At 44.3% G+C, this 17,676-nt stretch overlaps 1 protein-coding gene across 1 annotated transcript in view; it reads left to right on the plus strand.

Moving 5' to 3' along the window:
- Positions 1-17,676, plus strand: part of LOC137419578 (5-hydroxytryptamine receptor 3A-like) — a 71,279-nt gene that overhangs the window by 8,978 nt on the left and 44,625 nt on the right. The window contains exons 2-6 of the mRNA XM_078771065.1: positions 983-1,061; positions 1,816-1,973; positions 7,779-7,823; positions 14,659-14,765; positions 17,161-17,330. Coding sequence (XP_078627191.1) covers positions 983-1,061; positions 1,816-1,973; positions 7,779-7,823; positions 14,659-14,765; positions 17,161-17,330 — 559 coding nt within the window. The remainder of the gene's footprint in view (positions 1-982; positions 1,062-1,815; positions 1,974-7,778; positions 7,824-14,658; positions 14,766-17,160; positions 17,331-17,676) is intronic.

Consider the following 17,676-nt stretch of genomic DNA (forward strand, 5'->3'; position numbering starts at 1 on the left):
TTGTGTATGTATGTATGCATGTGTATGTGTATGTGTGTTTGTGTTTGTATGTATGCATGTGTGTATGTATGTTTGTGTATGTATGTATGCATGTGTATGTGTATGTGTGTTTGTGTTTGTATGTATGCATGTGTGTATGTATGTTTGTGTATGTATGTATGCATGTGTATGTGTATGTGTGTTTGTGTTTGTATGTATGCATGTGTGTATGTATGTTTGTGTATGTATGTATGCATGTGTGTGTGTGTGTTTGTGTATGTATGTATGCATGTGTGTATGTATGTTTGTGTATGTATGTATGCATGTGTATGTGTGTTTGTGTTTGTATGTATGCATGTGTGTATGTATGTTTGTGTATGTATGTATGCATGTGTATGTGTATGTGTGTTTGTGTTTGTATGCATGCATGTGGGTATGTATGTTTGTGTATGTATGTTTGTGTATGTATGTATGCATGTGTGTATATATGTTTGTGTATGTATGTTTGTGTATGTATGTTTGTGTATGTATGTGTGTATGTGTATGTATGTTTGTGTATGTATGTATGCATGTGTGTATGTATGTTTGTGTCTGTATGTATGCATGTGTATGTGTGTTTGTGTATGTGTGTGTGTTTGTGTATGTATGTGTGTGTGTGTGTATGTATGTATGCATGTGTGTATGTATGTTTGTGTATGTATGCATGCATGTGTATGTATGCATGTGTTTATGTATGTTTGTGTGTGTGTGTGTGTGTGTGTGTGTGTGTGTGTGTGTGTGTGTGTGTGTGTGTGTGTGTGTGTGTGTGTATAAAGTAGAGATCGAAGAAAAGGAGAAATAGGTGGTGTGTGTACATGAGCATTCACCACAAGTATTTCAGAATTGTAATTCTAATATAAATGATTATTTATTTTTCTTCCTTTAATAACGACACAAGATGATGGATTCTGTATTGTTTGTCTCAGTAAAGAAAATCTATTTTGATGTCTCTCTGTTTGTCCAGTTAGGAATCAGCAGATTACCTTCACCATCAGACATGCTGCCAACCACTTCAATGTTGACCTGCCTCGCCTTCCTGATGGGTAGGGATGATCGCTTCTTGCAAACAGACATTCATTCATTCACTCGTTCCCATTTTCATTCAAATTCTTTACCCAAAGATAATTTACATGTGCCAGGTGGAGAAGTTTGCCATTTCTTTCCCCAGCAGCACTCAGGATGTGAATTTGTGAAATTTGCAGTAATCATGGTAAAGGGGCGAGGAGGGAGAATTGAAAAGGAGGGGTGAGGAAGGAGTTTGGGAGGGGAGGGGTGATGGGGAAGGGTGGAGTTTAGGAGGGGAGGAGCGAAGGGAGAGAATTGAAAGGGAGGGGTTATGGGGAAGGGGGGAGTTTGGGAGGGGAGGCGCGAAGGGGGAGAATTGAAAGGGAGGGGTGAGGAAGGAGTTTGGGAGGGGAGGGGTGATGGGGAAGGGGGGAGTTTAGGAGGGGAGGAGCGAAGGGAGAGAATTGAAAGGGAGGGGTGAGGAAGGAGTTTGGGAGGGGAGGGGTGATGGGGAAGGGGGGGAGTTTGGGAGGGGAGGAGCGAAGGGGGAGAATTGAGGGCCTACACTCGCACAAAGCTGTCTAACCTGGGTTTGAATCCCGACGCAGCTATAAACTGCCATCCAGGTGGCAGCGTCGTCCCTCGGACAACCCCAACTACCCTAACAATGAAGGAATTATACATTTCTGCCCTGACTACTTGGTCCAAGTGTGGGATTGGTAAATTAGACACAGGTTCAGGTAGGGATCATTAGGATGATAATCCTGGTGTTGGTATTACACGTGCTCCCAGCTTCTCCCTCAGGAAACGCACGCAAGATGAACTCTCGGCATGAACGACTGATTGAAGAACTCACTGAAGGATACAATCCATTCGTCATTCCCCTGGCCGATGACGACGAATACATGGACATCAAACTTCACGTCCGACTGTCTACCATCGTCGATCTGGTAACTACTGAACCCGAATCAAAATTAGAAAACGGATTGATTCGGGTAGTTATAAACCATTGCAATATCGACAAGATGTGCTTACCTGCTTGGAAAGTTAAATGAACAGGTGTGCCATATTTGTGCTATAAAGATGGTTGTGCCATAAATAATAATATGTGCCATAAATAACAGGTGTGCCATAAATATGGTTGTGTGCTATAAATATGGTTGTGTGCCATAAATATGGTTGTGCCATAAATAATAATATGTGCCATCAATATGGTTGTGCCATAAATAATAATCTGCCATAAATAACAGGTGTGCCGTAAATATGGTTGTGTGCCATAAATATAGTTGTGCCATAAATAATAATATGTGCCATAAATATGGTTGTGTGCCATAAATATGGTTGTGTGCCATAAATATGGTTGTGCCATAAATAACAGGTGTGCCATAAATATGGTGGTGCCATAAATAACAGGTGTGCCATAAATATGGTTGTGTGCCATAAATATGGTTGTGTGCCATAAATATGGTTGTGTGCCATAAATATGGTTGTGCCATAAATATGGTTGTGCGTCATAAATATGGTTGTGTGCCATAAATCTGGTTGTGTGCCATAAATATGGTTGTGTGCCATAAATATGGTTGTGCCATAAATAACAGGTGTGCCATATTTGGTGCCCCATTGTGTTCAATCAAATCCATTTTTTCAGTTCGGAAACTGAATAAAGATCCTAAAAAGGCCTGAGACAGCTCCTCTTGTTCAGTTAACCTTGGGTATGACGTCATATAATTTTGTTATTTGACGCATAGAGCTCCATCATTCGGTCTCGAGGGATGTCAGGTAAACCAATGATGTTTTTTTCTTTATTTCTTTACAAGATTGAGGCCCATGGAAATTGTTCAGTGACTTATCATAATTGAGTCCAGGTAGCAAGTTCCAGTTCAACATGTTGAAGGATGCGGAAAAGAAAGTCTGAAAAACCACAGGTGGGACGGACGGACGGACAGAGAGCACACCGACAGTCCCCTCCGGTGAAACTATTAAGGACTCAAAAAAGCAAAGGTAAGATGGTTGGGTACCACTCCGTCCACCTTGGGAATAAGGGGGCTGCTACATCCTGATCCATTCCGTGTTACATCCTGATCCATTCTGTTACATCCTGATCCATTCCGTGTTACATCCTGATCCAATCTGTTACATCCTGATCCATTCCGTGTTACATCCTGATCCATTCCGTGTTACATCCTGATCCATTCTGTGTTACATCCTGATCCATTCTGTGTTACATCCTGAGCCATTCTGTGTTACATCCTGATCCATTCTGTGTTACATCCTGATCCATTCTGTGTTACATCCTGATCCATTCCGTGTTACATCCTGATCCATTCTGCATTACATCCTGATCCATTCTGTGTTACATCCTGATCCATTCTGTGTTACATCCTGATCCATTCTGTGTTACATCCTGATCGATTCTGTGTTACATCCTGATTCATTCCGTGTTACATCCTGATTCATTCCGTGTTACACCCTGATCCATTCTGTGTTACATCCTGATCCATTCTGTGTTACATCCTGATTCATTCTGTATTACATCCTGATCCATTCCGTGTTACATCCTGATCCATTCCGTGTTACATCCTGATCCATTCTGATACATCTTGATCCATTCTGTGTTACATCCTGATCCATTCCGTGTTACATCCTGATCCATTCCGTGTTACATCCTGATCCATTCCGTGTGACATCCTGATCAATTACATGTTATATCCTGATCCATTCTGTGTTACATCCTCTTCTATTGCATATCACATCCTGATCCATTCTGTTACATCCTGATCCATTCTGTGTTACATCCTGATCCATTCCCTGTTACATCCTGATCCATTCCGTGTTACATCCTGACCATTCTGTGTTACATCCTGATCCATTCCGTGTTACATCCTGATCCATTCCGTGTTACATCCTGATCCATTCCGTGTTACATCTTGATCCATTCCATGTTACACCCTGATCCATTCCGTGTTACATCCTGATCCATTCCATATTACATCCTGATCCATTCTGTGTTACATCCTGATCCATTCTGTTCTGTGTTACATCCTGTTCCATTCTGTGTTACATCCTGATCCAATCCGTGTTACATCCTGATCCATTCCGTGTTACATCCTCTTCCATTCCGTGTTACATCCGGATCCATTCCATGTTACATCCTGATCCATTCTGTTACATCCTGATCCATTCTGTGTTACATCTTGATCCATTCCATGTTACATCCTGATCCATTCTGTGTTACATCCTGATCCATTCAGTTTTTTTTTTTTTTTTTTTTTTTTTGTACACTGAATCGAGGCTCGTGAAAGAGCTAACATTTAATTCACAAACAAATCAACCAGACAAACAAAATATACAAAAAGAGGGAGCGGAAGACAAGATGGGGAGAGAAGGGGAAGCACACAACCACAACATTTGAGAGCAGGGAGAAGTGTGGGAGGGAGAGGGCTTGGGGGCAGGAGGCATGGGAAGGGGAGGGGGGGGGGGGGGGAGAGGTATAAAACACAAGGGGACCGAAATTAGCGGGGGTAGAAAAGATCAAGGTTTTCGATGGGGGAGGCTAAGAGATGGTGGTGAACAGCTGATTTAAAGACCTGGAGGGTGGAGTGGGATTGAAGAGAGTGAGGGAGTTTGTTCCAGAGGTGGGAGAAAAGAGGAATGAAGCAGTGAAGGTGAGCAGAAAGTCTTGATTTTGGCAGTTCAACCATAAGAGGGTTGCAGGCAGATCTTGTGCGACCTGTAGGAATATTTGGGGGACAGAGCCCAGAGAGAGCTGGGGGGGGCAAGGCCAGAGAGGAGTCGGTAGAAGACGGAAAGACCACCAACCTGCCTGCGGTGAGTGAGTGAAAGGCCCTTGGAGTTAGCTTCATCGCGGGAGATTCCAATGATTCTGAACGCTTTGGTTTCAACAGCGTGAAGACGAGCTAGGTGTGAGGCAGGAGCACCAGACCAGAGGGGAGAGCAGTATTCCATAGAGCTGCGGATGAAAGCCTTGTATGTGGTGAGGAGCTCAGGTGTGCCAAGGAAGGACTTCGCACGACGGAGGATGCCCAGTCGGCGACTGGCTTTGGAGGCCAGATTTGAAATGTGGTTTTCCCAGGAAAGATCATGGCAAATAGTGAGACCCAAAAGCTTGAGTGACAGAACTTCTTGGAGAGGATTATTCAGAAAGTGGATGGGAGGGTTTTCCAGTCGGTCTTTTCGGAGAGACATCGTAAGAGTGTGAGATTTATCAGGATTGAAAGACATGTTCCATTTGTTTGCCCAGTCTGTGATTTTGTCCAGGTCTGCAGAGAGTGAGGAGGCTGCAGACTGCCGATCTGAGGGATGAGGAATGGAGCGGCAGAGAGTGGAGTCATCAGCAAAGAGATAGAGAGGATTTTCAAGAGAGTCAGAGAGATCATTGATGAAGACCAGAAAAAGCACAGGGCCCAGAACACTACCTTGGGGAACTCCAGCCTGAACAGGAAGAGGAGATGAGAGAAACCCATTCAGGGCCACACGTTGACTACGACCAGAGAGGAAGTCCGCCAGCCATGCGTGGAGATTTCCATGGATACCAAAGGAGGAGTGTTTGGTGAGCAGAGCGGGGTGCCAGACTGTATCGAAGGCACGTGGTATGTCAAGGGAGACTGCTCTAATTTCCTGTTTGGCGATGAGGACCTCCATCCATTGTTGAGAAAGCAGAAGCAGCATGTCCAGAGTAGAGTGACCAGGTCTGAAACCAAATTGATGATCAGAGATCAAGCCATTGGAGAAGAGGAAAGATTTCATATCTGAAGCATCCTGAAGTGTTACATCCTGATCCATTCCGTGTTACATCCTGATCCATTCCGTGTTACATCCTGATCCATTCCGTGTTACATCCTGATCCATTACGTGTTACATCCTGATCCATTCCGTGTTACATCCTGATCCATTCCGTGTTACATCCTGATAAATTCCGTGTTACATCCTGATCCATTCCGTGTTACATCCTGATCCATTCCGTGTTACATCCTGATCCATTCCGTGTTACATCCTGATCCATTCCGTGTTACATCCTGATCCATTCTGTGTTACATCCTGAACCATTCCTTGTTACATCCTGATCCATTCCGTGTTACATCCTGATCCATTCTGTGTTCTAGCTCCTCCATGAGTCTCGACATTGTAAATAAAAAGGTGGAATCAAAGACAACATTGGTATGATTCACCCCAGGTGAGCATGATACGTTTAGGTTGGAATGATTCACCCCCAGGTGGTTTCTATTCTTCGATTTTGATATTTTTTCCCTGTAAATGAAATCGTTCATTTTCAGTGTAAACATGAACGATATCCGTCAGGGTCAGGTTGACTCGTCGGTGGAACAACTTGTTTTTGAGATAGGTTGACAGGCTATTTGAGATAGGGTAACATGCCATTTAAAACAGGATAACAGGCCATTTGAGATAGGTTAACAGGCTATTTGCGATAGGGTAACATGCCATTTGAGATTGGTTAACAGGCCATTTGAAACAGGATAACAGGCTATTTGAGATAGGGTGACATGCAATTTGAGATTGGGTAACATGCCATTTGAGATTGGGTAACATGCCATTTGAGATTGGGTAACATGCCATTTGAGATTTGGTAACATGCCATTTGAAACAGAATAACAGGCCATTTGAGATAGATTAACAGGCCATTTGAGATGGCATAACAGGCCATTTGAGATAGGTTAACAGGCCATTTGAGATGGGATAACAGGCCATTTGAGATGGGATAACAGGCCATTTGAGATAGGTTAACAGGCCATTTGAGATAGGTTAACAGGCCATTTGAGATTTGGTAACATGCCATTTGAGATCGAGTAACAGGCCTTTGAGAAAGGGTAACAGGCTATTTGAGATAGGTTAACATGCCATTCGAGAAGGGATAACACGCCATTTGAGATTTGGTAACCTGCCATTTGAGATCGAGTAAGATGCCTTTTTGAGATAGGGTAACAGGCCATTTGAGTTGGGTAACAGGCCATTTGAGATGGGGAAACAGGCCATTTGAGATGGGGTAACAGGCCATTTGAGATGGGGGTAACAGGCCATTTGAGATGGGGTAACAGGCCATTTAAGACAGGTTAACAGGCCATTTGAGATGGGATAACAAGCCATTTGAGATTTGGTAACATGCCATATCAGATCGAGTAAGATGCCTTTTTGAGATAGGGTAACAGGCCATTTGAGATGGGGTAACAGGCCTTTGAGAAAGGGTAACAGACTGTTTAAGATTTGGTAACATGCCATTTGAGATCGAGTAAGATGCTTTTTTGAGATAGGCTAACAGGCCATTTGAAATAGGTTAACAGGGCATTTGAGATGGGATAACAGGCCATTTGAGATTTGGTAACATGTCATTTGAGATCGAGTAAGATGCCTTTTTGAGATAGGGTAACAGTCCATTTGAGATAGAGTACCAGTCCATTTGAGATGGGGTAACAGGCCATTTGAGATTTGGTAACGTGCCATATCAGATCGAGTAAGATGCCTTTTTGAGATAGGGTAACAGGCCATCTGAGATGGGGTAACAGGCCATTTGAGATCGGGTAACAGGCCATCTGAGATGGGGTAACAGGCCATTTGAGATGGGGTAACAGGCCATTTGAGATTGGGTAACAGGCCAATGATGTAGCATTATTGTGCTAGATCATTTCAAAAGGAAGTGCTGTTCTTCCTCATCTTGAACTGTTCTTTTTGTTTTACCTGAAACAATTTACATTGTAGATGTTTGTTGTGTGTTCCTCTAGGACCTGAGAGAGCAGCAACTTGCAGTTGTCTTTTATTGGGAACTGGTAAGAATGAAAAAAGATAATGCATATAATCATTTATACCCTCAGATAAGTTGTCGTTACCCCGCGTGTGCGAAGTTAAAAGTGGAGGGAAGCAATAATTGGTTCACTTTGTCTCTGTCTACAGACGTCAGTTTATGATGACGTCAGAAATACTTAATCTCAATTGAATTATACATTTTGAACACCAAATAACACGAATTGGAACACGAACCCCGCCCATATTTCAGCAGCACTTTGGCTCTGAATTTGGCAAATTGTACGGAATCTCATCCTAATTGAGCGCAGAAAGGAGTAAAGTAAATTTATATGCATCCGTTTACCTGTCCGGCAGTTAAGCAAAATTGAAAATCATTCCAAACAGGAAATTTACTTTTTTTAGGGATGTCATAAAGGACACAACCAACAAGCACGAATAACTAATTTAACGTGTTAAATAAGGTGGCGTATAAGACGGTGCATCAGCGGCGGTAAACTGCCCGAAAAAAAGCTTTTAAAAAAGCCTTTCAAACTTGTATTTTATTTCATTGTATTGTATTTATTTATATTAATTTATTTATATATATATATTTTTATTTATTTATTTTTATTTATTAATTTATTTATATATTTTTTTCTATTCCATAATTTATTTATTTCTGTTGATTTATTTCTATTTATCTATTTATATTTATTTATTTATATTTATTTATATATTTATTTTTATTTATTTCTTTTTTTTTTCGATTAATTTATTTATTTATGTTTATTTATTCATTTATTTATTCATTCATTGATCATTCATTCTTTCAGTCATTCATTCAATTAATTCATTCATTAAAATTATATTTCAATTGAATTGAACACAAACACAAGGCGAACACAAATCGCCTTTTTGGCATTTCCATAAACCTTCATTTAGCAGTGCTTGGCCAAAAAAAGAGGAGAGCGAGCAGTGCTTTATTGAGTTGTGGATGAAGGCAATAGTCCATCAATCTTGCAGGTGGTTATAAGTTCGGAATTGCCAAGGAACGACTTGGCATGACATAGGATGCCAGTCACCACCTGGGCTTGACAGGGGACCAACTTTAAAATGTGGTTTGCCCAAGAAAGATCCTGCCTGATGGTGAGGCCCAACGAGTGACTGAACTTCTTCAGGAAGATTGTTAAGAACGTAGATTGGAGACTTCATCACACGGCCCGTCTGGATAGGCAGAGTGAGAGTATGATTTGTCAGGATTGAGAGACATATCCCAATTGTTGGACCGTCTCTTGATTCTATCATGGTGTACATTCCGTAGAGGGAAGAGGCTGCTGCCTGTCCATGTGAAGAAGCAGAGAGGGGGCGTCATCAGCAAAGAGATGGAGGGTTTTCTAGAGAAGATCAAATTGCTCATGAAGATGGGGAACAGGGCTAGGTCCAAGACTGCCTTGGGGCACTCATTTCTGGACCGGGAGAGATGAGATCATATTAAGACCCACGATCTGAATATGAGAGTGGCGGAAGTCAACAAACCATGAGCGGGGGCTATAGAGCCATAGACGGAGACCTTGGAGAGCGATGTCGGATGTCAGACTGTGTCAAATGCTCGAGATACACTATATGACCAAAAGTATGTGGACACCCCCTTCCAATGAGTGGATTCAGCTTTTTCAGCCACACCCATTGCTGACAGGTATATATAATCAAGCACACAGCCATGCAATCTCCATAGACAAACATTGGAAGTAGAATTGGCCAAACTGAAGATCTAAATGACTTTCAACGTGGCACCGTCATAGGATGCCACCTTTCCAACAAGCGAGTTCGTAAAATTTCTGCCCTGCTAGAGCTGCCCCAGTCAACTGTAAGTGCTGTTATTGTGAAGTGGAAACGTCTTGGAACAACAACAGCTCAGCCTCATAATGGAAGGCCACACAAGCTCACAGAACGGGACTGCCGAGTGCTGAAGCACGTAGCGCGTAAAAATAATCTGTCCTCGGTTGCAGCACTCACTACCAAGTTCCAAACTGTCCCTGGAAGCAATGTCAGTGCAATAACTGTTCTTCGAGAGCTTAATGAAATGGGTTTCCATGGCTGAGCAGCCGCACACTAGCCTAAGATCATCATGCACAATGCCAAGCATCGGCTGGAGTGCTGTAAAGCTCGCCGCCATTGGACTCTGGAGCAGTGGAAACGCGTTCTCTGGAGTGATGAATCATGCTTCACCATCTGGCAGTCCGATGGACGAATCTGGGTTTGGCGGATGCGAGGAGAACACTACCTGCCTGAATGCATAGTGCGAACTGTAAAGTTTGATGGAGGAGGAATAATGGTCTGGGGCTGTTTTTCATGGTTCGGGCTAGGCCCCTTAGTTCCAGTGAAAGGAAATCTTAACGCTACAGCATACAATGACTAGTCACTAGACGATTGTGTGCTTTCAACTTTGTGGCGACAGTTTGGGGAAGGCCCTTTCCTGTTTCAGCATGACAATGCCCCCGTGCACAAAGTGAGGTCCATACAGAAATGGTTTGGCGAGATCGGTGTGGAATAACGTGACTGGCCTACACAGAGCCCTGACCTCAACCCCATCAAACACCTTTGGGATGAATTGGAACGCTGACTGCGAGCCAGGCCTAATCGTCAAACATCAGTGCCCGACCTCACGAATACTCCTGTGGCTGAATGGAAGCAAATCTCCGCAGCAATGTTCCAACATCTAGTGCAGTGGTTCTTAACCTTTTTAAAGGCGCCGAACCCTAACGAAACCCACCGAACACTCACGGAACCCCTCAAATTTGACAAAAAAAATAAAGAAGAATTGCATCTTAATGCGTTTTCTGTTCTTCTTTTCGGGAGGCGATCTGGGAAATGCGTGGTTTTGTTTTGGCAAGGGCCACCCTCAAATCATTTTCGCATGCAAGCCTGCTCCTTTTCTTTGTTTTAATGTTCCCCACCAGTTTCGAAAACGCATGCTCGCAGAGATACGTTGTAACGAACGGCGTGAGGATCTCAAGGGCAATTTTAGCGATGTGAGGATACCCTTCCATTTGGCGGCACCAAAACGTTGAGAGTGTTGTTGTGCCGAAGAGTTGTTGTTGAGTCTGACTCTGCTGAAGTTCGATGAGGTCGTCGAGGTATTGGTCATTGACATCTGCCGTTGCAACATCGAAAGTAACCGGCTGCCGCACCCATGCTGGGTATTGCTCTTGGTCGGGGAAGTATCCGTCAAATGACTTTCCCAGCTCATCCAAGTGCGTGGCAATCGCTTGCTTCAGCTCCCCCGGTACAGCAGTGCATCCAACTTCAAACTCATCTTCGATCCCGCTCACGCACTCGTCCAGTAGCGAAAAGTTCGCGAAGTTGTCGTTCTCTGCTCGCCGCCTCCACAACGGAAACTTCTTTCGGAAAGCGCTCAGCTTTTCTTCAGATTCGATGACATTCACTCCACCGCCCTGCATCTGGCAATTGAGATGATTGAGTGCGTCGGAGATGTCAGCCAATTACGCCAAGGCGAGGATGAACTCTGACTCTTCGAAGTGCATTGCATGGCAATGCTGGTGTTCTCGCAAAAACAGGGCTAATTCTACACGCAAGGCAAAAACACGGCTCACTACCTTCCCTCGTGATAACCGTCAAACGTTAGAGTGGTAGAGAAGGACTTCGAATTCAGAGCCGATTTCATTGCACAGCTCTTTGAAGATGCGATGATTCAGAGCACGGCTTCGCATGTAATTCACAGTTTCAACGACGATTTTCAGAACATTGGCCAGTTTTGGAGGCAGGGTTTTTGATGCCAGCGCGTGTCTGTGCAGGACGCAGTGCGGGACGATGATGTGTGGTGCATCGGCCTTCACCAGCGCTCCAAAACCGGAGTTGCATCCCAGCATGGCTGGAGCTCCGTCCGAGGAAACTGCAGACACCATGTTCCACGAGAGGCCGTTGCTTCTGAAGAAGTCATCCACAAGCTTCTTCACGTCAGCTGCCATCGTCGTTGTTGTGAGAGGCCTGCAGAACAGAAAGACTTCCTTGATCTCGTCTCCTTTGACATAATGCACAAATAAGATGAGCTGGCTCAAATTCGAAACGTCGGTGGTCTCGTCGAGTTGAAGGCTGAATTTCGTCGGGCTCGCGACTAAATCTGCAACTACCTGGGCGAGGATGTCGTTGCTCATGTTGTCGATTCTGCATCTGATGGTGTCATTTGAGAGTGGAACGAGAGACAACTTGTTTTCAGCAGCTTTTCCCAGCATGATGTTGGCCATCTTCAACGCGGCCGGTTTGATGAGTGTCTCGCCAATGATGTGCGGTTTGCGCTGCTTTGCGATCAGGTACGCAACTTCATACGATGCGGTGAGGATCAGTTTGTCAATTGGAACGAAGCCGAGAGTGGGCAAGGTAGCACTTGCGTCGAATCGGACTCTCTTCAATTTGAATTCATCCAGCGTTGCGTCCTTGTACTGCCCCTCGCCGTGCAGTTTTTTTGAAGTGTTCCCGTAGTTTTGCTGGTGCTAGGCTGGAGTTGCTCAAGTTGACATTGCAAAGCATGCATTGAGGACACTGACTTCCGTCCCATTCCGTCAAACACGTGAACCGAACCCGTACCGCACGTAATCCTCCGACCACTTCCTTTTTTTTGCTCGACATACTGCAAAAAAAAAGGAAAAAAAGTAACAAACTGATCTTAGTTGAGTTCGGGCAAATAATTATATGACAAAAATTAAAAAAGGAACATGCTTAAATATAATCAGTACCCCTCTGAACACTGAGAAATTTTAACGAAGAAAACATAACTTATAGTTACGATGACGGGATTTATTATCTACTCAACTCTATGTCACCTCAAATGCCATTATAATATTACATAGAAAACTGCGAATTGTTAGTTTTGAATTGCGACCAAAGGAGTTATATCACCTCCCCCTAATTTTTTTTTGTTTTTTTTGTATACTGAATCGAGGCTCGTGAAAGAGCTAACATTTACTTCACAAACAAATCAACCAGACAAACAATTTTCTGAGTAATTCAACCATATTTTATAATCACCATCCACTTTTGGCTTTAATATAACTCTGATCCTGCCCTGCATATCCACAAACATTTCCAACTTACTTTTCAATTAATCAGTAACTCCAAAGTAAGGCGCGACCAATGACGCACGGCACACGGCAAGCTAATTGAGGCTATTCACTGGAATTTCCGAACACCTGCAAAGTCCAAAATCCAGTAAGTAAGTAAGCAAGTAAGCGCCATCAACATAATAATTAGCCAGGTGCTCATTGATTCAACTTACTACAGTCAGTGTGAAACAACTTATCTTTAACACAGACCAGAGAAACCATGAATGGGATGGGAATACAATTCTTACAAATAACATTTCCATTCGTTCGTAACATACATAGCAAAATAATAATAATATTAATAATAAGCGTAATTACACAAAGATTCAAAATTGATACAAAACTTTTAAAAAACAAAAAACAAATTGCAACGCGTTTCGGAGGACCTCCGCCGAACCCCTGAGACTGGCTCACTGAACCCCTGGGGTTCGGTCGAACCCAGGTTAAGAACCACGGAAGAGTGCAGCCTTACTAGATTCTAGTGGAAAGCCTTCCCGGAAGAGTGGAGGCTGTTATAGCAGCAAATGGGGAACCAACTCCAAATTAATGGCCATGATTTTGGAATGAGATGTTTGATGTTCGGGTGGAACATACTTTTGGTCATCGAGTGTATGTTTTCTGGAACAAGATGGTGGGGCACTTCCTGATTGAAGCCTTCAACAGAAACTTTGTATTGAACAGTATTATTAAGGTGGTTCTACAGAAGGTGGGAGAAGTGAGGGACGATACATACTCAAAAATTATGTTATGTATCAGTTACCGGTACAACACTAAATAAGGGACGATTTGATGATTCATCGACCTTTGTAGATGTGCTCGTCGACCTATGAATGTATGAGCTTGGTTTAGTCCTCCTAGCCCTGAGTAAGGCCTCAGTGATGTTTCGTTGTTCTAGTTACCTCCGTCACCAAAGATGGATGGAGGCTATGTTTTACCCCTGTTTTGTCCGTTTGTCCGTGAACAAAATATCTCAAAAAGTTGTGGACGGATTCTTAATTTGTCAAAGATGTAGCGTATGTGACAAGGACGAAATTATTAGATTTTGCTGAAGAGCCTGATTCGGATCCGGCTACTAGAATTTTAAAGTGATTTGTTCACCATTGGGAAATCTGGCCAAAAACGATACGTAGCAGGATATCTCAAAAAGTTGAGGACGGATTTGGACGAAACGTTGTGGACAGGTTGTGTGTGTTACCAGGAAGAATCGATTCGATTTTGGTGAAGATCTGAAAATGGAATCGGATATGAGAATTATTTAATTTTTTAAGTGATTCTTCACCATTGAGAGATAGGGCTAAAACCAACATATAGCAGGATATCTCAAAAAGTTATGGACGGATTTGGACGAACCTTGGACCTGTTGCGTGTGTCACCAGGAAGAATCAATTCGATTTTGGTGAAGATCCGGATCCAGCTTGTAGAATTTTAAAAGTTATTCTTCACCATTGGGAGATAGCGCCAAAAACGATACATAGTAGGATATCTCAAAAAGTTGTGGATGGATGATTTTGATAAAATGTGAATCTGTATTGTGATTTACTGGTCTAATCTAGGATACAAAACGTAAACTGTTCACCTGGTGGAGGTATGCTCTCTACTGAGTGCGGTTCTCGTTTAGGATTATTTTTCAATCAGCAGTGGCAGGTTGTGTCCACAAGCCAGAACCAGTCGAGTTTATTGATCTATGTGTGTATACAGTACGAACATCATACGGATGCTTTCACCTCATTCCTTGCCCACTTTGTTCCTGCAACTGAAGAAATGGGCAGATCCAAGACTTTCCTGGAACAAGAACCAGTTTCCCATGGAGAAGATCTCTTTTCCAATCCACAAAATTTGGAAACCGAACTTGCATCTCTTTGAAACGTGAGTCCTTTTGCTGATAGTCAATCGAACGCCGTCTCTTGTTATCTAATGACTAATTATTACCCGGCGTGTGCGACGCGAAAAGCGGGGTTAAGCCATTGGTTGAGTTTGTCTGTCTTTCTGTCTGTCTGACCACAAACGTCAATTTATGATCGATGAACTGGTGTTTGGAAAACGAGCTGGTGTTTGGAGAACGAACTGATCAGGACAACGAGCTGATCAGGAGAACGAGCTTGTGTCTGGAGAACGAGCTGATCAGGAGAACGAAGCTGATCAGGAGAACGAGCTTGTGTCTGGAGAACGAGCTTATCAGGAGAACGAGCTGATCAGGAGAACGAGCTTGTGTCTGGAGAACGAACTGATCAGGAGAACGAAGCTGGAGTCAGGAGAACGAAGCTGATCAGGAGAACGAGCTGATCAGGAGAACGAGCTGATCATGAGAACAAGCTGATCAGGAGAACGAGCTGATCAGGAGAATGAGCTGATCAGGAGAATGAGCTGATCAGGAGATTGAGCTGATCAGGAGAATGAGCTGATCAGGAGAATGAGTTGATCAGGAGAACGAGCTGGAGTAAGGAGAGCGAGCTGGTCAGGAGAGCGAGCTGGTCAGGAGAATGAGCTGATCAGGTGAACGAGCTGGTCAGGAGAACGAGCTGATCAGGAGAACGAGCTGATCAAGAGAACGAGCTGATCAGGAGAACGAGCTGGTGGCAGGAGAACGAGCTGGTGTCAGGAGAACGAGCTGGTGTCAGGAGAACGAGCTGGTGTCAGGAGAACGAGCTGGTGTCAGGAGAACGAGCTGGTGTCAGGAGAACAAGCTGGTGTCAGGAGAACAAGCTGGTGTCAGGAGAACGATCTGATCAGGAGAACGATCTGGAGTCAGGAGAACGAGCTGGTCGGGAGAACGAGCTGGTCGGGAGAACGAGCTGGAGTCAGGAGAATAAGTTGATCAGGAGAATAAGCTGATCAGGAGAAAGAGCTGATCAGGAGAACGAGCTGGTCAGGAGAACGAGCTGGTCAGGAGAACGAGCTGGTGTCAGGAGAACGAGCTCATCAGGAGAACGAGCTGGAGTCAGGAGAACGAGCTGATCAGGAGAACGAGCTGATCAGGAGAACAAGCTGATCAGGAGAACGAGCTGGAGTCAGGAGAACGAGCTGATCAGGAGAACGAGCTGATCAGGAGAACGAGCTGATCAGAACGAGCTGGTGTCAGGAGAACGAGCTGACCAGGAGAACGAGCTGGAGTCAGGAGAACGAGCTGGAGTCAGGAGAACGAGCTGATCAGGAGAACGAGCTAGTCTCAGCAAAATATGTGAGAGTGAGCGAGGAGGTCCAGTGTCAGGCAGATCCAGCAGGAGTTCCCGGGAACGTCATCCAAAAACACTGACTCACACCAACTTTCTCTTGCTGTCTCTATTCTACCTTGTCCCCTTTGGACACACGAGCAATCAACGCAAAGCACCAACTGTCCTTTTCAAGGCTCAGTGATTGTGCACCTCAAGCCATTTAATCTTACGCCACACGCATTCACCCTAGCACCTCACAAAACACTTTGCATCACACCTTATTCCCTCCCTCCCCTTATTTGGACCTACATGAGCCCACCGGCTCGCATGCGGGTGAGCATTGGGCCGTCAATACGCTCCCTCTTCTCGTCTTCCGTCTCTATCCCTCTTTCTTCTCTGTTTTCCTGGAATGACTGTGGCACCTGTTTGTAGTTTATGACAAATCACCGACTAAGAGGTACTTATGTGCACAGGATAAGAATTTCTCCATTGTGACGCTGCTTCTGTTGGTTAAGCTTCTGTTGGTTGAGCAGAGCGTGTAGTATCAGAGAGTCTGCCCCGCCGTTCTGATATGGGTAGTCATTAGCAGGTGTGTCCACATATGGTGACGCTCGGCCATATCTTGATCAAGGCGGCATGTCGGGAAGTACAGTCCTTATCTGGGGCAGTTAATTTGTCAGGAAGGTAAATCGGGATTTAGACACTGGACCCGATGCGCCTCAGATGGCGTCTGGAGTTGCTTAGGTTATCTGCGGTCCGTCGGCTTCAGGGTCGTCGGCCGGGAAGTGGATCTGAGAGCTCTCCTCAGGATTCCTACCAGACAGACCATGCCTGTACATTCCCCGATGAAGACGTCGGACATAGGCCTTGCCTTCTGGGTAGCTATTCTTATTGGTAGTGCCCTCCATTTTGAATATGGATCTTGCTTGGATAACTTTTCGAATAGCCCCGTATCTCCTTTCATTGATATCTATTGATCGTGCCCACATGACACTCAAGACCATGCACCAGACACCCGAGCAGAGTATCACTTTCCCACTATGAACAACTTCACCCTTTCATTTTTAAGACTCGGAACTTGTATGCCAACTGTTCTCCATCTGTTGCAGTATTGCGGAGTCAAGGATCCCCTCATCGGACTTCCTGGTGTTGTACTCTAACGGCTCGATGCTATACGATGGCTTGCTTAAAGTTGTGAGCAAGTGTACTTTTGATGTCTACTACTACCCCTTCGACAAGCACACGTGTATTTTTCACTTCATCTCATGGACCAACTCGAGTGAGTACCTTTTGTGATTGTGCATGTGAGTGTCCTTTTAGGTTTGACCTCATGATAATTCAGCATCCTCAATAATTTCACTCTCTCAATGTTTACCTCCGTCACCTTAGGTGCACAGGTTGTCTGTGAAATGATCAGGTCATTATTTTGGGACTGCCACTGGTAACAGGTAACCCAGTGCTACCTGCTGCATGGTCCGTTGGTCGGCGACTAAACCGACACCCCCACTGGCTTTGCTAGTGGTGAGTGTGAATGTGACATCTGCCAGGACCAAAAATAACACCTGGCAAAGGGCGGATGAGCTCCCGTAGGTGTGTGTACGTGTGTGTGTGTGTGTGTGTGTGTG

This window comes from Myxine glutinosa, chromosome 1 (assembly GCF_964187855.1).
Source record: "Myxine glutinosa chromosome 1, kmMyxGlut1.1, whole genome shotgun sequence".
NCBI lineage: Eukaryota > Metazoa > Chordata > Myxini > Myxiniformes > Myxinidae > Myxine > Myxine glutinosa.